At 36.1% G+C, this 24954-nt stretch overlaps 2 protein-coding genes across 5 annotated transcripts in view; one reads left to right on the forward strand and one right to left on the reverse strand.

Moving 5' to 3' along the window:
- Window positions 1–24951, forward strand: part of LOC136779147 (synaptotagmin-10-like) — a 28981-nt gene extending 4030 nt beyond the window's left edge. For 2 of the 4 annotated variants that reach the window (XM_066736545.1, XM_066736547.1), the window contains 9 exons: window positions 17502–17764; window positions 17882–18028; window positions 18257–18388; window positions 19439–19593; window positions 19702–19870; window positions 19951–20071; window positions 20543–20714; window positions 20862–21062; window positions 21191–24951. In XM_066736545.1, coding sequence (XP_066592642.1) covers window positions 17502–17764; window positions 17882–18028; window positions 18257–18388; window positions 19439–19593; window positions 19702–19870; window positions 19951–20071; window positions 20543–20714; window positions 20862–21062; window positions 21191–21194 — 1364 coding nt within the window. In that variant the 3' untranslated portion in view covers window positions 21195–24951. Of the gene's footprint in view, window positions 1–17501; window positions 17765–17881; window positions 18029–18256; window positions 18389–19438; window positions 19594–19701; window positions 19871–19950; window positions 20072–20542; window positions 20715–20861; window positions 21067–21190 lie in introns of those variants that run through there. The other 2 variants (XR_010823528.1, XM_066736546.1) reach the window with 2 other exon arrangements.
- On the reverse strand, window positions 9–11529 carry LOC136779012 (adenylate kinase 7-like; the record flags this gene model as incomplete). Its single annotated transcript, XM_066736279.1, has 15 exons — window positions 11314–11529; window positions 11066–11236; window positions 10927–10980; window positions 10773–10883; window positions 10480–10696; window positions 9740–10130; window positions 9466–9559; window positions 8994–9347; window positions 8641–8858; window positions 7579–7881; window positions 6251–6402; window positions 5907–5920; window positions 5641–5838; window positions 4278–4436; window positions 9–140 (listed from the first exon to the last, which is right to left on the reverse strand). Coding segments are annotated over exons 1-15 (2784 nt in total), but the record flags the coding sequence as incomplete, so codon positions are not given.
- Window positions 24952–24954: the final 3 nt, after the last annotated feature.

Consider the following 24954-nt stretch of genomic DNA (forward strand, 5'->3'; position numbering starts at 1 on the left):
ACCACCCCATCATCCAACTCTTCTTCCGGCAGAATGTCCTCCCGTAAAGATTCAATTTCTTTCAATAACACGCTCATCGTCTCTGTATAATCGGGCTCGAACATTCTCCCCTCTGGATTCTCCTTGAATAAATACTCCGCCTGAAATTGAACACCGCAAATTTTATGTCATTACTGTTTCGCAGAGATATTCATACAGGCTATTTCAGTTTCCCTTGTTTTTCTTTTATTTTCTGTATTTCTCTCTTTTTAATAGAAATTCAAGGTACCCGAAACTAAACTGGCAAAATTGCCGTCGGCCCAATGATAAATTCTATGAAATATGAAAATTTCATTATTCAGCTTTGTGTACCGAGAGACAATTCGAAGCAACGTAAAATAATAATCGATTAGAAAAGTGGGTGGTGGTTGAAAGGGATCTCATTTACAAATGGAGCGTGTTGGACGACTATTCGACGGACTTTTGTTTACAGTTGTTCGCAAGGTTTTGTTTTCACAGCAACTTCTGACAATCGCACGCGTACGTAGCGTAGGTTTATGCAGGCTCTCGCTAAATTTAACGGAAGTTGGCATAAAGCTGCTGCAGTATACCTATAAACCTCTAATCCATCAAAGTTTCTAGACTAGAGTACGGAAAATCGTTCAAGGTGCCCTTCAATATGAAAATTAATATAACCGATCTTGGCCAACCGACTTCGTATACGGGACTCCTATATACATATAGATATGTATGTACCGTTATAGTATTCCCAAACGGTTAAAATTCATCAAATTTCATTCCTTTTAATATCAACGCCAAGCAAATTTTCCTCTTTTTCAAATACCCTCCCCGTATAATAACACGTGAAATTGCCGGCACAATGAGCTGTTGGCTGCAATTGGCCTCGTCAAATTCAATTGCAATCAAAATAGAGGCAGTAAAAATTATTTTCGCTTGATTTAGTGGTGCGCGGATCGTACGGGAAATTAAGCGAAGCGAGTAATGCGATATAAAAGAGGCGAGATTATTGTAGACCGGTGATCGCGCGTATAAACTGCTACGGAATTTAACTGCAGTGTGATATATGAATTTAGACACTCTCGGATAGCGTAACAGCTTGGCAGGTGGGATTGTGGGAGAAGTCAATTATGGAAATGTGTCGCGGAGGTAGCATTGGTTTTGCGTATATTTCTGTAAAGGGGAGGGGGAGGGGGCGAATATTGCTAGTCGGTGTGCAATGATTATAGTTGCAGGTTGGTGTCTGTCCAGTGCGGCGGATGCGTGCGTAGGCGTGAATACCGATGAACCGACCTGATCAAGAGTAGCGCGTGCCCTACATGAGAATGTCGTAGCTCACAAAATCCCACGATAATGAGATATGCGCTACATCACCGGCCCAAAATCGATTAACTCGAAACGCCCATCCAAATCGCTTACCCCCACTTTTTTTCTATATAAATGCGACGGGAGGTTTTTTTAATCTTGCTATTTTTTTCACCACAGAAAATCGTACTTTATTTCTTAATCTCGCGGTACTCTTTTTCACGCTGCATGCTTCTAATTCTCTAATTGATTGGGAAATTTAATTATAACCGGGCCATCCGTGTGCTTTATAATTCCCAATCTTTTTGATTCGTGGAAATATTAACGTAATTAAGAAAGTAATTAAGAAAGATCGAGCCAACGCAAAATTCGAGCAGCGTTGGCGAGCAAAGCAGAAGGGAAATACGATGTGGTAAGACTATTATGGGGAGCAGATACGAGAGCAAGGAAGCTGAATGTAATTTAAAACCTGACCACAGCACGTATTTTAATATACGAATTTTCTACGGTAGAATAAGTTAATGGAACATTGTAATAAAATCTCGCTGAAACATTCCCCATTATAGTGCATCAAGGTCCAAACTGAAAACTTGAAAAAGAGAGCCAAGGTGCCTCTCGTAATAAAAGAAGCTGGATTATGAGGCTTAGAAAAAATAAATGAAAGTACGGGTGGAGAAATTTTATTTTTGGCAACTTTCTACGAAGCTGTGATAGAAGATTGTTCATCGATAGGAAAATTATTATCTGACAGTAATTTGTTTTAGAGTTCCTAATGGATTTTTTTTTTAGAAGAAAAATAGAAAAAAGCAATTTTAAAGAAAGAAGAAAATTTGGCCATTTTTCACATTCTACGTTTCGACAAAATATTTTCACGACTTTTCTGTAATAGGCGGTATTTTTATAAGTTATTATGCAAACTGCTTCAACAATGAAGTTTTTTACAAGGTGCATCCTTTGATTCAACTGCGTTATAGAAAGTAGAAAGCGCTTTGATCTGTCAGCTTTAAAGTTTTCCATAAAAAAAATGCATTTTTGCAATAGTCACGTTCAACAGTAATGCAAATGAATGCAGCTTGTTTGCGTAAATCTATTTGACGAACTCGTTTAGTTGAACGAAGTTTTCCTTGTGTAGAAGTTATACTAACTTCAAGATGCAATTCCTTTATGAAATTCTTGTAGATTACTCTGATAATTTTTCGGTTTATTAAAAAAAGTTAAAAATAATAAAAATCCCTTTGTTTTTATTATTGCGCAATCTTGCTATATATATATATACACATATTCTCTTTTATTAGACATAGAAACTATCCTTTCAATCTTTCAGTTAGTTTTGATACCATTCATCACTGAGAGAACTTTTTTCTCCATATGGCCTTGAACTTGTAGCTGTTCAAGGTCTGAGAGATCGAAAGACACTTGTCGTTGGACCCCTGGGATCTCTGAAAGCGATGTTTTCCACGAAAATTATCGTCCCGCCAGAGATATATCCTACGAAATTGCAGAAACTCTTCCAGTAGACAGCGTCTCTTATTTTTTACCATGGCCCGTGCAAAAAAAGGAGTTATATGCCACAAATGTCCTGTCATTTGTCCAGGTTACACTCCGGACCCACTTCTCGGAAATTCTCCAAACAATCTGGTGGAGCTGCCAAAATTGTTTTTAACGAGACACAGGTCCACGTGTCGAGGGTCAATCTCTATACGTATAAAAAAAAGTACAAAATATATGGATATCGAATAGAACGAGCGAATATATATATATATATATATATACTGTACTTAGGAGAAAAGTTTATTACTCGGAAACTGAGTATCTGCTTCATCCTGGGAAAAAAATAATGAATGATCTATGTTGCACGTGGCCGGAAAACTTGCAAAGAATTCTTCGCTTATATACATATATAGTAGAGAGATTTATAATACAGTTTTATAAAAGTGAAGAAACGTTTTTATTTCGGACCGATCGCATAGTTGTTCAATGACCGTAAAAACGGAAAGACGCGCGCTCAACTGTCGTCGGCCATGCGCGTGGACTCGTCATGCCCTTATTACGTTAAAAGAAAAAAACTGCTAAATAAAACGGAGTGTCCAGTCACTAACAAAAATTTATGCGATTCCAATGCTTCGATAATTTTTTAAGTTTCCTAAAACTCGAGATAAATATCGCTATCGAGTAAATAGCTTTTTATTACTTTGTTCACGAATTATTTAGCCATTATTTATTTCATTTAACGTGGTCCACTGATTACAAAAATACAGAATACTCGAAATTAATTTTATTTTGCCCCACACAGTCGCGTTAACTGGATCGATTTCGTTGTCAGTGGAATTTACCGTATTTAGAATTTTGTCTTCCGTGAGTAATTAGTGAGAGCGGGTGTCACGAGAATGGCTTTCGTGCGACCAAATGGGGTGAATAGCAATATGCTTAATTTGAACTCTTAAGGTCGAAGAGGCGCGGTACCGGGATGAAAAAACCAAATACTTCTGCCGGGAAATGGGAGGAAGAAAATTTTTCGGTAGGCCGCCGTACCCTGTATCGATTGGTGCGTTGTAAACTGATAGTCGGAACGTCATGGCTAGCTTTAACTTCACAGCGAGGGAGGATATTGAGTTTCGAACGCGCTCCGAGCACTGTCGTCACGACAGAATAGCTGCTTCATTATATTCCTTCAAGTTCGCATCATTATCTATATTAGGTTCGTATTTCATTCCACCTCCCCCCCCCCCCCTTATCTTTGACCAATAAAACCAGTTTTTCTAAGCGAATCGCTATACAGCAATTTAACAGGCCAAAATCGTTTGAATTTTCCAAGAGCTGACGAGTTTCCAGTACGAATAGGCAGCTTCGCAAAAGCCTGACTGATTTAGTACTGTACGGTACACGTGTCACAGGCGGCACGTTATTTTAAGTAGAGCTTGTTGGGTGCACCTTTTGCAATAGTGCAAAATCACTAAATCTCTTGGAATACTTGCCAGAAAATCTACAGGATCGTCAGGACGTAATTTTGCAACTTGTATCAAGCCTTGTGTCAAAGTTGGGAATATATGTTTCATTAAGTATTGTCTAAGAGGCTCCCCTAAAAGACAAAGCTGCTCCTCTTCCTCCTGTTTTAGTTTTTCCATCAAGCTTGTCTGTAAGAAATAAAACCTTTAATTAATTTCAGCTTATATCGGTAAACATTAATAGGAACAGCAAATATTGTCATATTTATGTAAAATTATATATTTGGACCGTGAACAATATATTTTCATTGAAAAATCAGAATCATAGCTGAGGCAGAGTTCTCCACGATCGAGGGATAATCTTGTGAAACGTGGAATCGCGGTTTTTCGATAAGAAATTCAACTGGGGAAAAAGGCCAACCGTGATCCTACGAGTGAAATTCGTGATCTCTAAAGTTTCTGTATAGCATACGATCATGCATGAATAGAGGTATTTTTTTCTTCTATATATACATATTTTTATAAACGTACGTATTTTCTCGAAATATTTTCAAATACCTTTGGCGATACCTTCGAAATAGTAATAAAAAAAATAAAGCGCCGATCATCGTTTCAGGATTAATGATAAACCAGAATATGAAGCAATCTTTTTTAGATCAGCGATGGTGTATCTACGATTAAAAGCTTGTAGCATCATCACTCATTGCTCGATAACATTTTTATCAACTATTTTTCCATTTACCACACGGATCGAATGGACAATGATTTGAAAAATTCAAATAATAGGATTTTGATTAAAGATTGTAGAGAAATGCGAATTTAATAATATAAATGACCACAGGTCCATTAGAATTTCAAAGGAGGGATTTTAGTGATCCAGCCAGATTGAGCAAGTTTGATAGAAATTCGCAAAAACTAGATTAGCATTACAAGCAAAATCCTTAGTTTGCTTTCACATTCTGCCAATATATCATGTCGGCCACTTTTTGCAATATTTACTTAGCGACAGTCTAGACACGAGGTTAATCAGCATATTATGACGTTCATAAGTCGATGGCTTTTTTCAAGATACGTAAGTAAAAAGACCACTCATCATTTATCATTCAAGATGCTGGGTAGTATAGCCTAAATACTCGGTACGTTTTTGTTAAATTCTATACTGCCCACACTATGCGAATAATAATAATAAAGCTATGCAAACTTAAAGAAGCCAATAATAGAACGCCTGTTTTTTTTTCTCTATTATCGATCGATATTTTACAAATCACTAAAATTCAATGTCATTAACGGCTATATTTAATTTGGCCATTTTTATATAGATGAGAAAAACTCCAGAGTGAATAAATGTATTAATATAAGCATCCTGCTTAATTATAACGAACTATGTACCAACCCATTCAAACATTTTTTGTTCACGAATTTTCTTCATCTCAAGGGCTTCTCGCTCCTTTGATAATTTTGCTGCCAATTCCGCTGCACGAGCCTCTTCTTCCGCAACCTTTTCAAGTTTCGCAAGCTCCGCTGCACTAAGACCTGATAACAAAAAGTGCAACAGTTTGTAGTCTGACAGAAGCTGGTTTTCTGTTGTACACTGAACTTTTAATTTTATCGAAAAAAGCTTTGATTTCTTGAAAATGCTAATAATAAAATGCGTCTAACTGGGAGTTTCTGTCCTGCAAAAGTTTTATTTATCCATGTTTATAGATTAGATAATACTATATTTCGAAACCGAATAAAATTGCACTTGATTAAATATTAGTTGCATATATAAATTGACCTTTGACATGCTGAGAGCATCCATAGATAAAACCTCTCGTATTTTATACAAATACAAATTCAACGTATTTTAAAGCCACTATTTTTCTTAAAATTTAGTATGCGCGAAAATTAAAAAAATATCTGTATCATGAATAAATATAATTTTAGGTGTATATAGGAGTGTAAATGCAGAAAATCGTACATTTATTTGTTATTGTTTACTACAGAAGTATATTCTGATTTACCATAATTTTTAGGTTTCCCAATTAACTGGATACATCGATTAATTGTGGGGAGCATGTCGGGAGAAGTATCCTCCTCTACTGAAATAGAAACTGGATGGACCTCAATTTCATCAAAATGTAGCATTGGTGCTGTGTCCTCGGTATTTCGTTCCCTGTTAAATAATTTTTTTGCAATATTTCTCATGAACGTTAATTTTTTACCGGTTATAAATACATTGTTTCTATCTTTCAGTTTATTTAGTGTTTGTGAATTATTACCCCGGATGAATTCATTGAATTATATAAAATTTAAAAATTCCATCAAATCATGTTTAAAAAAATATGGAAACGAGTATTCTCTGTAGTGATAATTTCCGCTTCTTTCATTGTCCTTGCAATATAAAAAATTCTTTCTACAAGACTATAAAAAGAATATTTTTAATAGCGCTGGTTCATTTTTCTTTCGTTTATGAGATTCGCGAGGACAGAAATAGCAGGCTGCTAGCTAGGGCATATATTTTGATTTGACTCATATTTTCGCGGCATGCAGGCAGGCAAGGAGAAAAAAAATAGCAGAATTTTTCTCTGCGCAGATGTGAGATTTTTCGCTAGGTTAGCGCAGCGAGTTCCGTAAGAAATATTTCATTCCATCGGGGATGAAGCTAGCGATACGGAAAGGGAGAGAAGAGCCCTGAAGAGTTATTTTTTATTTATAATGAGACACAAATCAATATAGTATAAGGTGCCTGAACAAGTAAACCGAGTTGTTTGAAGACACGTGGATGCAGACTAATGTTATAGAAAGGATCTGAAAAATGGATCGAGCCCGCGGAGTTTTCATACGAAAAGTTCGACTTGTTTAATAAAAGTAAATTAAGCGATCATGGTGTAATAGTAAATTATATTTCGGAATTTCGACAATTCACGTATTTATATTATTTTAGCAAGAAGAATAACGATGATGAATACTTTCATTTTTTACATTTAACAGTGAAAGACTACACGGTCAGTTGGCATAATGTAGTAGTAAGTCAAAAGCATGGAGCACCGTTAAACGTGCTGATATACCACGTGTTTTCCGGTCGAAGGGCTTCATTAGTGCTTTTGTTTTAATTATGACAAAGCCAGTTAATGAGGACAAGGCTAATGTTGACTAGTTTTAGCGAAGAGTTATGATATTACTTTTGGCACATTTAACATGTGATGGTGAACTAAAGAAAATACCTATTGATATTACAATAGAAACCTTGAAGTCATTTAAACGACTTATTATCTTTTTTGTAACATATAAAAATCAGTTTTAGTAGAAATTTATAAATTTTTATAATTGCTTATATAAATGAATCTACCTGTATTCTTGCAATCTTCTCATCATATGTTCTTCACTGTAATGTGTATGTTGTATTTCCTTTTCTGGTCTGCAAGCAATTCTGTTTATAAGAAATTCGTCTTCAGCTATCAAAACTACCACGTGATTTGGCATGAAAGAATCTTGTAGGCTTAGCTCCAAATCTTCCTCTTCTTCAAGGTCGTCGTTTTGGATATTTTCAAGGGGAAAAAGGTGCTTCGCCTGTTCGAGAGTTTTCGGATATCCATCCAGAATATATCCTTGATTCTGGCAGTCCTTCGATTGCAGACGTCTCTGGAGCAACCTTCGATACCATTTCATATCAGTGAATTTTACACGTAGCATCGCATTTTAAAGGATGCGGTGAGAATTCCTGTATTTCAAGGCCCATCAGAATCGATGAGACTGAATTTGCCTAGAAATTCAGTCGAAAGCTTTTCATTCGAAACCGATAAAAAGTGAAAGCTTTCAATTCAACGTTGGATATTTCTCCCTTTCTTACCTTGTTAAAAAGCTTACGAAACTTTGTACCAGATAAAATTCATACAAAAGGAAAAGTTATGCAAGAGAGACAATGAAACCGTAAGATTGCTTTAATTTCACGCACGATAAATATGCATTTGGCCTTTACCCTCTTTGTCGAATAATTGTCGTCGAGGAGCATCATTAGGCCATAATTATATGATTGCACCATGTTAATTGCAAAAGAGAACGAAACTATAATAATAGAGATATAAGTACAGTCTAACTGTTTAATTGTAGAAATTCAAAGAACAATCTGTTCTTTTTCATTCTTAAACTGCTCTCGTAGTTGTACGTGATTTTAATTTGATCGATTTGTTTTTTAAGTTCATTTCGAATTCGACTATTAAAAATAATCATTGAATGATTGGATCAAGCAACTATACACGTTATTTACGAGCAATCAGCAATTTTGGCTTATCAGCCCAATCAAATCACTTTCACGCGCAAATGTGATTAGGATTACCGTAATCATACGCGTTGCTTGATAAACAAAGTAAACGAACGAAATGAGTAATGATGCAAGCAAGGATTTAATAACTTGTTGAGGGTAGCATCATCCAGCCGACCGTTATTCTCGGAAATATTCTTCCTAATTTCGTCCAATTGTGCCTCGAGATCTTCCAGACTCGGACTCTCTTCTTGATCCTCGTCTCCCTCATCCCCCTCCTCTTCCTCTACCTCCTCCTCCCCCGCTCTGCTTTTTTCTTTTTCTTTCTCTCGTTCGCGTTGCATTTTTATGACTTCGATACCCAAAGACTTGGTAAATTTTATTTAATAAAACCAAGCAACGTTAGAACTTATTTTCTTTCGAGATGTTACAGGATAATATATCGATATCGTAGATATTTTAAGTATAATATTCATATATATATATATATATATATTACTTACCAATTTTTCAATCGCATCTGTGATTAGACTCTTTACGTCTAAGAGGGGTAGTCGATAGTATTCGGCTAGATAACGCGCCACCCGTGTTTTTCCAGAGGCTGGAGGGCCAAGGACAACAATTTTTATTGGATGCAAATTCCGAGCTGCTTTATATTCTCTGACAATCGCTCTGATGCTATCGCGAAATGGCGTGTCAAAGTGCCAACGCTCCAGAATATCCACAATATATGCTGCATCCACTTTCAGACCTAGTGTCAGCGTATCGTAAATCTCTTGCGTCACTTCCGGCAAAAGGAGAGCCTCCTCCTTGGTTAGCCTCTTCGTTTTCCCACTTCCCATTGCTTTAGCAATACTCTGATTTAAATAATTTGGCAGAAATGGCAGATTTTAGTTTGATGTGTGTTTGGTACATGATGAAGCAGCGTCGAATGTAAAATTTTTATTCTAGAATAGGTGAAAATTGTGTAGTTACTTTGCTGATGGCTGCTTGACTGATAACTTCCTGTTCGACTGCCAGGATATATCTGAGTTTCTTTGGCCAGTTGAGCAAAACTTTCGATATAATCCTGAAACAAATCTCTCCTGAAGCTTGCTGTATAAAATCCTGTGAAACTTCCGAGGCTCAAAATTTTTAAGATTCAGTACTCGCGCGAGATCTGAAAAGCTTCTTAGCGGAAAATGAGTTTTGCCCGGGGAAGATTTCTCAGGAGGCAAGATGCGAAGGGGTGGAAGAAGCCGATGCTCACGTAATTAAATCGCGCACGTGCACTAGTGGAATTTTGTTATCGCCCTTTCCAACGATGAAGAGATCCTGGTTGAGCCAGGCCATCTTGAAGAGAGCATGGAGAGGACCCTCTTCATCCCCATAAGTAACTCCGCTACAGATCACGAGAGTCTTCAGTAGTTTCTTCAGATTCTTTGCCTTCTTAACTGCAACCACTTCTCGTTCTAGCTGTATGTGTTGTTTGTAATTAGGATGGGGCCTTCGTTTCCGAAAATCAGCTTCAGTCAGGGGCAGGTCAGGATCTTCCGGGTCCAATGGTTTTGTACGTGCCCAAGTCATTATTGTTGATATTAGCACGAAATACCTTATATCCTTTGATTGTTCTTTAGGGTCTTCGAGCTTTTCAATTATTGCTGGATGTAACGTGAAATAAAAAGTAGTCTCTTCTAATTTTGAGAATAATAAGGTTTCGTATCGATAGGAAATTTAAAGTGATATAATCAGTATAATGGATAAATTGATTGAGATGATATTTAATCGAACGAACAGGATGTGTTCGATACACAGAATAGGAAGATTAATGGATCACTCAAACATAATATATAATATACTATTAATATAGTTCATTCTTTTTCAAACGAATCATTGAGCGCATTATTCAAATAAGCTACCACTACAGCAGATAGAAGGAACGTATTTGCTCTAACAAATAATCGAATTACTCGGAGTAAAACTATTTATTTTCCAACGCTTCTAACCAACCTTGCAAAACCCAGCTTGCTTCTGCGATCTGACTCGGTTCCAAAGTGATGTCATAAATAATAATGCCACACCCGAGCAATTCTGACAAAAATTTGTCTTTGTCTTCTGGATCGATTATTTTCATGTTCTCCGGACAGGAACTCTGCGTAAAAGCATCGTATAAAATTTTAGAATGGAAAACTCGATAAATTAATGACAGTGGTTGTGGTGGCATAAACTGATCAAGAAAATGTGCTCATTTCATTTCCACAATCTTCTGGAATGGATATAAAAGGGATTCGAGGATGAATTGCGGTAAGGAGAGTGAAGGGGTAGAGGATAGGGGATGCTAGAAGACTTAATGAAAGCGTGACCTTGGAAGTTAGCAAAAAAGACTGAAGCGTTGTTTTCGCAGAAATGCAAAGCTACCTTGAAAGATTCAAAACTGTCTACCACTCGAGCTTATACCGGCTTAAGATTAGTATTCGTAAGAAAAAATTGTCGCGTGTACTTTTTATCAGTCTACTTTTTCATTTTGATGTATTTTTCTTATTTTTGGTAATTTTTCCTTCTCCTAATTTAATCGCAACTCAGGAAACCTCCTCACCTTCTTGTCTCGAACAGTAGCGATTATTCTGTATTTCATACGTGGACTAAAAGCTGCCTTTAAATTTTCATTCTCTTCAGCCTCTTCATCTTCTTCGGTTGCCACCGCTGTCTCCTCGTCCACAGGTTTACCACCACTCGCAGGATCATAATAGTCCAACCCCACTAAGAACTAATTGACTAAATTTAATTAACCGAATCTTGCATAAATTAATCTAATTATTTATGAAATCAACGCAATTCGATTACCTGGGCTAATTTTTTGTTGTGATAAGTGTCAATATGATTAATGAAAATTTTCCAAGGTTGGAATTGAGAATCGGCAAATTCCAGCGTCAATTGACGTTCGCGAGGCTTTTCAGGAGGCACGAAAGTGAAAGTGCTCCTAACAGAATCTGCTCTTGTCAGATCCTGTTGAGAATTCTCAATAGATTGCTTCCTCGAATTTCTTGTTTTTGAAAGCATCTCTTCTTATCTTATCAAATGCAAATTGCTCGAATTTCTTATTCTAGGTTATGTAAATGCCCGACAAATGCTCGGTTACTTACAGATTCTACTAAAAATTATTCTCGTTTGCTCTATGTGCAATTCAGTGATGCCAGAATTGAACCTCTTTACAGCAAAAATAATCTGACAATCACATTCTTATGTAGATGTTCATTTGTCTTGCATGTATGTGTATCCCCCCCTCCTCCCCCCTCACTCGCATTTCCTGCAAAAATTCTCAATTCTAGCATCACCACTACGCACACCAACGAAATGACATCGAGATGAGAAACTGTAATGGTGTTTATACAGACTATCGCGCTCCCTGTTGGTAAATTCGATCATTTTTGTCACACTTTTTTCATTGTATACATATAAATATATATTTCTCGCTTTAAAATCGTTCATTATCGATCGCCCTAATTAAAATACAAATTCCAACACGAGTGAGTAAACAATAATAAAACGAACAACATATGTCATGATTGTTGTCGGTGATAAGACAATAAGTACTCCCAATAGCCAAAGGATTCACTAATTAGAATAACAAACGCGATGGCTCCACTGATACCATACGAAATAGTGAAGTGGTTCAAGGGCAAATGATACCGTGATACCGGGAATTTTCCTGTATAATACGGAGGACATCGATAAGATTATGGTTTGAAAGGAAGGTCAGGGTCACGAGGACTTAGCAGCAATGATCGTCCAGCCGCGAGGCGAGGATTTCCCGACACACATATAAACGTCAAAAGCGACAATGCATTTTCTAATTACAATTATACATATCTCTACCGCGTGAACGAGAGAAGCAAAACAAATGAAATTTCCACAGATCTCATAAATTGCTCATCGATATTCGAGCCCGGACCTTGACCAGGTGCTCAATAATGCCCATTGAATTTGCAATATCACTTTTATTTTCATATCAGAGAAGCCTCTTAAATTCCCTTCGCGGAATCATCTCTTTCCTTTCGCAAGCACGATCAAAATACACGATACATCATAAAAACCAGACTCGAGGTTATTACGTCATATGTAATATCGAGAATCGACTAATTTCGATTTGATAGCAATTTGCTTTATTATTATTAAATAGTTTGGCTTTCTTGCTGGGAGGATAAATCACCGACTTCACGTCGTACGAATGGTGTACGAACAAATATGACGTGACGGCTGACGTGCATCCAAGAGTATACATTTACAGCACGCATGGATCTGATTTCCCGATTGACATAAATTTAACTTTAGAGTGGCAACAGCACAATCGCGGCATGGCGCGACCACCCCCTATGGTACTATTTCCGGTGAAGGAGAGGGCAAGGGAGAAACAGGAAGTACCACATAGGAGGAAAAAATATGGAAAGCGAGAATCACTGCTTGAACGATTTGACAAAATTGCCAGTGACTTCATTAGTAGTCAAAAGTAACTCTAATTATACCTCATGTTTCTGTTTGACCAATAGACTTCATATTTACTCGCGTTAAAATTCCTACCGGACCAATTCCTCGTCCAAGTGATCGTAATATCATAGAATACTTTTATGAGACTCGTTTAATCAAAAATCCAATAAATCTGAGTAATGATCATTTTTTTTTGGTTTTCTGAAATATAAAATAAATTGGAATGTTTATGTTGCAACGATAAAGAAGTAGAAGTGCGCGTATCATCATTTTTACAAAGTAGAGAAGTGTAGGTTATGTTGAAGTAGTCGAAGATGTTTCCAAGTTTACCAAACACGCTGTAATGGGATGACTGCATTGTCCATTTCCCGTGCAAACGAGAAATGTTTATTGTTGTTGTTTATTTTTTTTTTAACAAGAGGTTCAATTTTTGTAATTCGCTATGTGCACACCTACACAATGACATTGCGGTAAAGATGTGTAGCGATGCATATTTATAACATTGTTTCAGCACTCTCGGTAAATTTTTTTATTTTGCTGGACTTTTTTATGTATACAGTTACATATTCTCATTTAAATGTCACTGTGTAGGAGTGTACACTGTCCCAATAGAGATATGGTATTATTTATTACAGATTTAAATTAGATTTGAAAAATATGAAAAAGTTCATAGGAACATATCTGCAAGAAATTTCAATTTTTTAATCTTTAAATCACTTTAATTGCAGTATTTTTTTTACAAATTATGTAAATTCATAATTGAGATTATCATCTAAAGATATTTCCTTAAAAACTCAGTAGATATCATCGAACGCTCAACTTTTTAACTTCTGGCCTAAACCGGAAGTATGATTTATAAAAAGGAAGTCTTTTTTTAAATGTGAAAGAGTATCAAATAAAATATTATTCAACACATTTTAAATTGTACGTAAATTAAAATTTTATTTCTATAATAATTATTTCTCACCAAAGGTTAATTCAATGATACTCTATTTTACATTGACACCTCTTTTTATTTGAAAAAAGATTCCCTGTCTATACAACGCATTTCTGCTTTAGGGTAGAAATTGAACAGATGAGCACTCAATGGTGCTTGTTCGTTTTGTGAAGAAACATCTTTGACCACTCTAACTTATTGCCTTCCGTGTAGTTTTAAAATGATGGTAGAGCTGAGATGATTTAAAGGTTAAATTTGAAATATCTCGAATAACTATTTAAAATAAAACATTCATATTTTCTACGTTGATATATATATATCAAATATGCAATAAAAAAAATACTGTGTCACATTTAAAAAATTGAACTTTCTATTAAAAAAAAAAAGTATCGCCTGTATACGTATAACATAGAAATGACTTCGACCACTTTGAATCATCCACTTCCCTACTATTTAAAAGGGTTATTTGAGCCCTGTATTACATGCTGTATAATGATAATATCAAATTTTATCTCGGACCTCTCATAATTTACAATAGGAAACAACAATCTGGTAGCATATTGGACGGCGAGGATGCGGTTATCGGCAGATACCTTTAACGTTCAGTAATATCCCGCGTGTACTATCGGCTGCAAGTAGATCGATGAAACGAGCCCTATATATTACATGTACATATTAAAGAGGTCGTTAAAAATGAAAAGTTACAATTCTCGCATTACCCTGCGGTAACTTGATGTAGAATATAGAAATAAAAATTTTGCTCAAGCTTAGACGATTTTGATAGTAATAACCTGTCATATCGAAGGATTGAAATTTAAACAGAATTTCAATATAGGAGATTATACTTTTTTTATCATTTTTGATGTAATTTCCTCATATTTCAGGTAGGACGTGAAAATGCAGATAGTTTAGCTTTTTAAAATGTTAATTACTTGTTTCATATCAAAAATTGACTTTCAATCTTGATAACATTTGATGCTCTTTTTGCTCATAATGACGAATTTCAAATTAAACCAAAAATAATTTGTATTAAAATTCATTAAATCTTTTATACAAATTATTGATAAGCATACTAAAACTATATACAAATTAAATAAAATATAATTAAGCTCCTTTTTTATGTGAAAAGTAGATTTATTTTAAAGAGACAGAATGGAATGGAAGTGTGAATTGTGTAACCTCGAAAAGAACGATCTTTCATAGAAAATGATCATTTAAAGCAAGATTGAACCATAAATTATATGATGTATTATCAAAATTTAAAACTAAATTTTTAATACTCGATTCAAATTAAACAACCTAAAGAACTTATCATACATATTTTTCCATCGAAAGTACTAAAGAATAAGAAAATCACGTTAAAAATGGTCAAACAGAAAAATATCCATGTTTCAATCTCATTTAAACGTTGAACCTTTTCTAGCACGGATTACGGGTTTATAAATCGACTGGCTTTGCAAAACTTATTTCACAAGATTCATCAAGTTACCGTAGGGAAATACAAAAATTTCAACTTTCGATTTCTAACGACAGCCCTAGTATACATCCATGTCCAGTATAAAAATAGCTACATCCGACATTTGCCCCGGATGACCATGATTTTTCATACTCGCGATAGAGAGAAAATATACCAATATTCTGAATGCGCGACCAAGGCAAAAGGAAGTAAAACAGAAACCTCCCAGGATGTTACGTTAAAGGGTCTAAAATAAACTCTCTCGGTATATTTCTCAAAGTAGGCCAAATATTGATCTATCAAATAAAACTTGCTGGATCAAAATTTTCTCAATCAAATAAATCAAGACATTTTACTTATAATCCACGCAGTATACACCTCGTAACACTTGTGTTTTCATGAAACAAGTATCGAACTTATATACACTAATATAAACTGGAAGCTGTTATAAAAAATAATAGGGACAATGAGAGCGGAAGCAACGAGTCTGAAGAGGAGTTGCTGGCGAAATCGAAGGAAAACTACGAAAGACCGAGTCGATCGGGAGGAGGAAGATCGGTGGGAAAGACTTTGACCGGAAGTATCAGTAATGCGGACGTCACCCATGAAATGGACTCCCAGATGGACAGCGAGCTTTTCGAAGCTTTGAGAAGACTGCTGAAAGCTGAGCAAGTGGCACGCTTCACCGATACTTTCCAAGCTGCGGAGGCAGCGGTTGCTGCGGCTCCGCCGGAACTCGCCGAGGAAGCAGCTCTTTCCGCTGCGAGAGATATTCCACGCAGTACGAGTTTCACGATGATACGCGAAGAAATCCCGGGGGAAACCGTGATTGAAGTCATGGGATACGTCGGAGTCAGAAAAGCAGCGCACGTTTAGCCCCGGAACTGTAAAATATACGCTGGAAGAGAAAATAAAGTTCTGCTCTTCATATACGTACAATATTAACTTATTCTTTTCTTTACCGACCCTTAACATTTATTCTTCCTCGCTATCTTCCCATTGTCCGCGTCGTCTCCGCATTTTTCTTCAATTGCAAAATTGTGAAATTCCGTGTGGCACACAGCGACGTGTTTTGCCAGGTTGACTTTTACATTGACCATTTTTATCATCGAAACTTAATTCCAGGAAGATGAGGAGAAAGGAGTCCTTGGCCAAGCATGAATGAAGATGCACGCGATACCTTCTCTTCTCTTCCATACCTCCTTCAAATCTTCGATCTCTGGCTGCTTCTTAATGGCAAATGCTCGAGGCTTCGGCGCGCAACGAACCATAGCGTTACATGATATTCTATTTGTATGCATGACCCGAAAGGGAGACGTACGACGCGCGATATACGCAGATATACATTTTCATAACACGGTTGATGTTATTCCAATAAGATTTCTTCACTAGACTTGCAATATAATAATGTAATCGTTCTCAAAAGAAATCCCATCGTTCTGACGATTCAATCGAAGTATCGATATTGTACAAAAGGAAATTATGCAGGTAAAATTGTAAAAGATTCTTTTTTTTATTAACAATAAGCTGTAAGTGCATACATAATATATGTGTACCACACTAATTTATGCAGAAGGATTTCTATTTTTTTATGTTAATTATATCTGAGCACATTTATGCAATCACTCGCCGAGGGAATATAATAGAATTTCTATAGTGAAATTAACGAATGAACAGTAAATTCATTCACGTATCGAAGGGAGAGTGAGGAAGGCTTTCTCTTATTTTTCGCAGTCTCCTGCAAGAGTCAGCTGCTAGCAAAGAATTTTTATAGCTACGAAAAAATCGTCTTCTCAATTTACACCATCAGCAGTAATTTGCGCAATCTCGCTGAAATGAGCTAGCTAGAAACGTGTAGTGTAAAAATCATATATGATTTTTACACTACACGTTTCTATATCTACTCATCTCTGTCGCAAGGTTCCATGGAAATACCCAGTCATCCTTGTATATACTGTAATATAGAAACGCATCTGCGACGAGCTACAGTGTTCCCTCTTCCACACGCTATGATTTAGAAAACAGCACAATTCGTCTCGACAGATTTTTGAATTCGAGAGATAAACCATGGATGAGAAGGCGAGCGAAAAAAAAAGTTCTAACGATTGATGCTGGAAATTCAGGAAGGTAATATATTTTCCCTTTTGATTTCAGAAGAGTGGAGCGAAAGTTTTCCCTATCAACTATTGGTCGGTGCTGGAGTGGCTATGATGGCTCTGGTACTTTTGGCAGCTGTTAGTTTCCAGTGCTCGTCTACCTGGCGGTGGCTCATGGGCGTTGCACGCCATGAAAATGACGAAGATGCAGATGGAGATGTTTCTCAACAAAATGCTATTAGAATCAGTCACTCGCTGCCCGACTTGCAATCTGAGCCCATTACTCACGAGTACGTCCAGGAACAGAAAGACAACAAGAAGGTGGTCGAGAACTATTTTAGCCTCCAATAAATATACTAGATCCATACCATTAATCATTTGTCAGCACAGCAAATCGTATACTAACTATATCTTGCATCGTTCTAATATTAATCATAGGTTTTGCGGCAAACCACTTTGCCAATTGTACCGATGAGACACCAGAGCTTCCAGCGTCAACTCTCGCATAGACTGGACCTTCCCAACATCAAATTCAGCATCTGCAGCTTGGAGAATCGCAGCGATTCTAGTCTTGGTCTCATCAAGGTAAACCTTTTCAAATTATAAACATTTGACCATCGACTAATAGGATTAACGTTAATAATTGGATGGAATTTATACAAATTATACGGTATTGTCTATTTATCCGTAAATGAGAAAGTTGGAAGACAATAAGGGAGAATTTGTGTGGTAGTTAATTAGCAGTTTTCATTGCCTGGCGGGGGAGTCGATGTTACGACGTTTTCAGCTCCTCTAATTTCTTTTCATTTTTAGCCCGAGTTATATAAAAAGGATCTGGTACGACAGGAGAGTGCGGAGAGTTCCAGCACGACGGAAATGGAATATGCCGGGAAACTACACTTTGCTCTTCGTTACGACAAAGAAATCGAGGGTCTCGTTGTGAAGGTATGTTTCACAACCGTAGAATTAAGCCACAATTGTGCCATTAGGCAACGCGAAATCTCAAGCATCTCTCCTTGTCCAAATAAATTCTTATTTAATACACTTGCAATTTCTCTTAGTCTGATTACCACGAACCTGCCATAATCTTAATATCCATCTAATTGTATTTTTCGTAAGTCGTTTCTTACGTGGCGAATATAAAAGTTTGAATTATTCCAGTAGCACATATTTTCAGATCGAAAATATGTTCAATTGCATAACTGGAGAGCAATTTTTTACAAGCATTTGTGCAGGATGCTAGAAAAAGCTTTACAGAATACATTGACGTAGTTTCCAATAGGGCACGTAGGCAGGATAAGAGGCAGGATATAGATTACACTAGCATACTGTCTCGACATTATTCCTGCAACGTCGTAAATACTGCGAGATTCATTTGTAAATCGACAGTCCAAGCTTCTAATGCGAGCCAGGTACATATTTAGTAAGCAATAGCGTTTAACGATAATACGTGTTTTCCAGTCCAAATATTCGAACAGGCTACTCTTATTTGCCATTTTCGAGTTTTGGTTAACGTCTATTCTGGCCACCTCGAGAATAATCCACATATAGTTGATAATTCCCAATTTTTAATACTCTCTTGTCCCGGTAGAATTTAATGAAACTTTTATCCAAAGGACCAATCATCAAACAGCTATAACATAATCCACTCATTAATTAAATTATTGGCAGAGGCTGATGAAATTAATAATTCAAACAAGCGTGCTCGACACATGGGACAGATGTAGATCATATATTTGTTAATTGAATGATTTGCTAAGCGCAACTATAGCCATATACATTCAGTGTTACAGAGTAATGGCATTCAAATGGAAAACGTTGCCACGCTTTTAATGTAAATATCAGTATAATTCATATAGTGCACTGTGCAGATCGTAGAATAAAGATATTGCGAAAGAATGACGTATTGCAACGGGTATCGTTTATATATATATAAGGCTAGATCTTAATGAAATCTAATTTTAATTTCAACAATCGCACTTTTGTAATTGTCAGGTGCTGGAAGCTCGTGAATTACCGATTAAGGACGTTACAGGAAGCAGTGACCCTTATGTCAAAGTTTATCTCTTGCCAGACAGGAAAAAGAAATTTCAGACTAAGGTACATCGTAAAAATCTCAATCCCATCTTCAACGAGACCTTTATCTTCAGGTAACAATAAAGATATTAAGATAATCTTGTAGATTTTTTATTATTTTTATCCAAATCATCTATACATATATATGTATTCATAATATAATATATACTTCTTTTTTACAGTGTTCCTTATGAGGATCTGAGGGAACGTTGGCTACAATTCTCAGTTTATGATTTCGACAGATTTTCCAGGCACGATTTGATTGGTCAAGTGGATCTGAAGGGTCTTTTGGACTGCACGGACTTGGAACAAGAAATAGAATATACGATGGATATTTTGTGCACTTTACAGGTAAAATCGAACGAAAAATGAAGAGGAAAAATGTCAGGTTCTTATTTCAATCTGGTAAAGTATATAATTATATTCTTCAGGAAAAGGTTGATCTTGGTGAGCTAATGCTATCCTTGTGTTACCTGCCAACTGCTGGTCGTCTCACTTTGACTGTCATAAAAGCTAGAAACCTTAAAGCCATGGACATAACAGGAAAATCTGGTAAGATTTTACTCGACTATAAATGATCAAAGTTACAGGGTGGTACATATTATATACATGGAAATAAACTTCAAATGTACCCAACTCCCTTTGCAGTAATTAATCAGTTATTATATTAAAATTACTGATCGAACGAGGATTATCCTCCTCTTTCGATGAAAATTATGCAATACTATACCAAAGATTAGTTTTCAACGAGTAATTATATGATCATAATTAATAATACGGTAGTATTCTATAGTAACAGCACACACACAGCCATAGTATTGTTACTGAAAAATAATAATCAATTCAATATAATTGTTAATTCGCAGATAGTGCTTTTTTAAATCGATTAATCACAATGAGGGTTTTGATAACAGCTACAAAGCTGCCATATCTCTAATTAATGCTACTAACATAATTTCCCAATATAGTTTACAAAATGTAGTTAAAAAACAATTCATTTTAATCTTATTTACATTCCTGCAGATCCGTATGTAAAGGTGTACCTATCGTGCCAGGGCAAGAGAATAAAGAAGAAAAAGACCTCGGTGAAGAAAAATACGCTGTTTCCGGTGTACAACGAGGCACTTGTCTTCGATGTTCCGGCTGATAATATTGAGGACGTTAGCCTGATAGTCAAGGTTATCGACTACGACAGGTAAAAACGCTAATGTAGATACTCAATAAAATATTAAAATTTATTTGTCATAATCGATAAATTTACATTTTAAACTTCAATAAACCATATACATACCACCTATACTATATCCATACATATGCAATGTATACTCGATTGTTTTTGCAGGATCGGATCGAACGAGCTGATGGGTTGTACCGCGATTGGCTCGAGTTTCATCGGAGTCGGACGAGACCATTGGTTAGAGATGCTTGACAATCCTAGGAAGCCCGTGGCACAATGGTATCCGTTGCTGGAGGGTGTCGCTGGTCACATTCCATTAACGACCTCGGTTCAGCTTCCAGTGAGTCTGAGCTGCTTAAAAAGCAGGTAAATTAGTCACGCACGTCGACCTACATTCGCTATAAATTCTCAACAATATTATCGTATGTTTATATTACAACGTCGATTAAGGAACCTTGCAAAAAATCTCCTCTTCTACTACTTCTTTCTTTCAGATGAAGAACGTAGGTCTGGTGTAAAAGTGCGTCAACCTGCGAGTCTTGTTGGACGTCGACTTGGACGTGATTTCCTTCTGTCGTCACTTAATGCACATTGCTTGACTGATTTACGTACAACCTCTTACCTATACATATATATACCATCAATATCGGAGGAAGAAACTCTGTGCTTTATGGATTATTCTCTGCACTCTGCGCTTAGCGTCGATTGGCTTGTACAAACAAGAGGAAAATGAGCCATATAAAATTGGGCTTGGAATATTTTTCCTAAAAGAGACGCTTACTTTATTCGAATAAGGAGAATTTGGATTTCTGTGGATGTTTCAATGGGAGGGATGCGAGAAGATGGGAGAAAGAATCGGTCAATGCGCATATTTTGATCTAGAGTTAACGGGGTGGACGAGAATGAAAACTAAAAGTTAATATAAAATTTCTTCATCTAGTGTAATGTATTAATAATTAGTAGGTAATTATCTAAAACTAGACTAGATTACTCGAAATATGTTGAATCTTACAAAGAATGATACCATAAAAAGAAACTGATTTCTCGACATTACTCGGAACGAGTAATTCGCTTAACTTTGGTTTATTTTGGAGTTAGCAGAAACGCTCACAGTATTTGCAATTATTTAACGAAGAATTGTCTAGGATAACGAGGTAAAGCTATAGGTAAGTTTTTATTAAGGAAGATATTGTGGAGGAGATGATTTTTAAAGGCCTTATCCTCAGGTTAGACGATGCGAACGAACGAAAACAGCGAAACATTCGATAGAGACTTAAAATAATAGACGCGTGACTAGATAGCAAACCAAGTAACAAAACAAAAAAAACAAGATTTACATTATTGAGATACGGAATAATCTCAGGACACGTGCGATATGAATTCGTAGTGTATAGACGTCAAAGGGCGTATCAGGCTCCATTTAGATTAATGTAAAATATTGTTTTCATCATAGCTAGCCCATTAAAATCAATCTTTTGCGCATTTTCATCAATAATCGAGATTAATTATTTCGAGTACAAAGGTATACTGTTGAAACAGTTTGGAGAGAGCAAAATTATACCAGACCATTTGGACCAAACAGGCTCGAGACAAGAGTACCGAAAGAAACTTCATTTAGTCCAGAGGAATTATGCGAGAGTTTCATGGGGAACGTGGCTATGTATACATATATTATATTAAACAAGAATTGAAATGTTCGATCTTATTATATTTTATAATATACTATTTATTATAATACTTGTCACTGCTTACCTGAGCTTCTATATTTCAGATAATCACATTTCCCCGCATTTTTATATATGCGTATATACACACAATACAGCAAAAATATATAATATATAAAGATTGCATTTTATGTCTATGGATGTGTGTATCAATAAGGCTACTATACGCATATAAGCTATCTGGCGTATACTGGAGTCCAAGCGCAACATAATTGCAACTAAATATAAATTATAGTATATGTATCCCTTCCGTTCTTCGCGACAATAAATTAAGAGACACGAGTATACATCTGGGTCGCCCACACACACACACACACACACACACAGAAATATAAACACGGTGTAAGTAAGCTGTTATGTGTTCTATGTAATGTTTAACGACAAATTTAGTTTGTAGCTATAATGAAACGTTTATCTATTTCACGCTGGTTACCGGGAAAACTGCGAAAGAATAATTTCTCCCCAAAATTCTTTGGATGGAAGTTATTATTTGGTGGCACTGCATCTCCCTATATGCAAATGTTGTATCAACGTCATACGTGTTACGTATATAAAATCCACTGCGACTCTGTTTGTGATAATGTATACTATACTATATGTATACATCTAATCTGAAACTCAAGTATAGTATTACTGCACATGGCGCAAGCTGATCAAATCAAAAGCAAAATTGGGCGGCGAAACTCTTTTAATTCGAATTCGTTTAAACTGACAAAATAATAACTCTACGTGTATGTCGAACGGTTGCTTCGTACACCTACAACCACGGCAACCGACTAATATATTCGATCGTGAACTTGATAATAATCTATATATAATTAATTACGTAATAGATATATAGTATACATATATATCTTTTAAGGCAAGAAGAAGTATCGAAAATTAAAGCAGGCTCTATTTGTACATGTATGGCACAAGTCCAGTCAGCACCAGTGAGAGCGTATAACGTAGGATATTATTCTTATGTCACGAACTTGTCTTCAGTGGCATAGCTGTCGAATTTCTCCTCTTCAATTGCGAAATTCTCTCCATTACGATGCTTCGGGATAGGTCTTCCTGTACATGAAAGATGCAAATGTATCTCGGAGCAAGGTAAAGCGGAGAGAAATTGAGCGAGCAGCGGGCGTCTCTGGAAAATGACAAAAATAATTTATCAAAGATTCAGCGATTCATCGTTAATTGACCTACCGTTTATTTTCTGCCCGTATTACCGACATTGCAGATCTAAAATTTACTCTAAAAATATAGTTTTATTCGGAGTTGGTTATCTAAAAATTTAAGGATCTCTTTCCATGCTTTGCGATCTAATCTTCTGAGACAATTAGTTTAATAGGAACTTTGCTCTGTAAACGAGCTCCTAAAGTTTGATTTCGGACTCCGAATAACGATGCACTTTTATAGAACAGGTTGGAAATGTGTAATACCGGTAATACGTATTCTTCTATAGCGAAATAAATGTACGGCACAAAACTCAAATGCGTTGTGAAGACTCTAATTGCTGCAATGTATAAACGTAACTATATATAACTTAGCATATAGATTATTATTATCATTATACCCACTATAAATATCGTACCTTAGTAGGGTTGTAGTTAGAGAGTAGCCAGACGAAACATGTGCCAAGAATCAGCAATAGATGCATCCTAGCGTAAGTAGCAGAACGATAGACACAAAGTTTCATTATGAAATTTTCCAGACACATTTCACCATAACAATCACTAAAAGACCTTTCCAATTTTCCAGCGATGCCCTGGATTTATAGCACAGGAAAAATACTGAAGTCACAATCGTTACAATAAATTATTGAAATTTTGGTAGATTGGAAAAAAAATGAATTCATAGAAGAATGTAGTGACTGTGCACAATCTGAAGCAGGATAAAATCGTAATGACATACCGTGCTTCATCGCTCATCGGCGATGGACATATCATTATTTATATACGGGACTCTTGCACATATCAATCGAAGGCGAGCTTCTTACTAGCATGAATAACTGGTGAACGGGAAAGCTTCGGGCTTATCTAAAGTCTGCTCTAATCACAAGGGCAAACTCTAATCCCATGTAATTTTCTTGTGCAATGAATAAGGGAACAGGAACTACGCATACTTTTCTAAAGAGTACATATCTATTCTGTATATTCGAGGCACTCGGTGCCTTGTTGTGATCGTGAGCGATGAATTAAAGAAAACAGTATCACTGATATGTACTACGTGTGTAATTATATACTATGAATGTAGCATCGGTTCTAGTCCCTTAGAAAAATACTATGATATATTGAAACTGTAGTATATGAAGTATAAGAAATGGGGAGGAATGAAGAATCAACAAATCTAGTCTTGTAAGAAATAAAATTTCAAAATACAACCTAGTTTTGTAAGGACAGGATATTAGGCGATGGGAGAAAAATGAATATGTTGAACAGATAAATATGTACGCAAGCTTATCACGTAGTAAAAATCAAATATTATTGAGTAGTTCGCAGTTATAATTAAAGTATTGAAGGGTGACTTGAGAAAATAAAAAAAATCGTCTG

This window comes from Prorops nasuta, unplaced genomic scaffold (assembly GCF_024137725.1).
Source record: "Prorops nasuta isolate Cenicafe-Biocafe unplaced genomic scaffold, Cenicafe_Pnas_1.2 PNAS00015, whole genome shotgun sequence".
Taxonomy (NCBI): domain Eukaryota; kingdom Metazoa; phylum Arthropoda; class Insecta; order Hymenoptera; family Bethylidae; genus Prorops; species Prorops nasuta.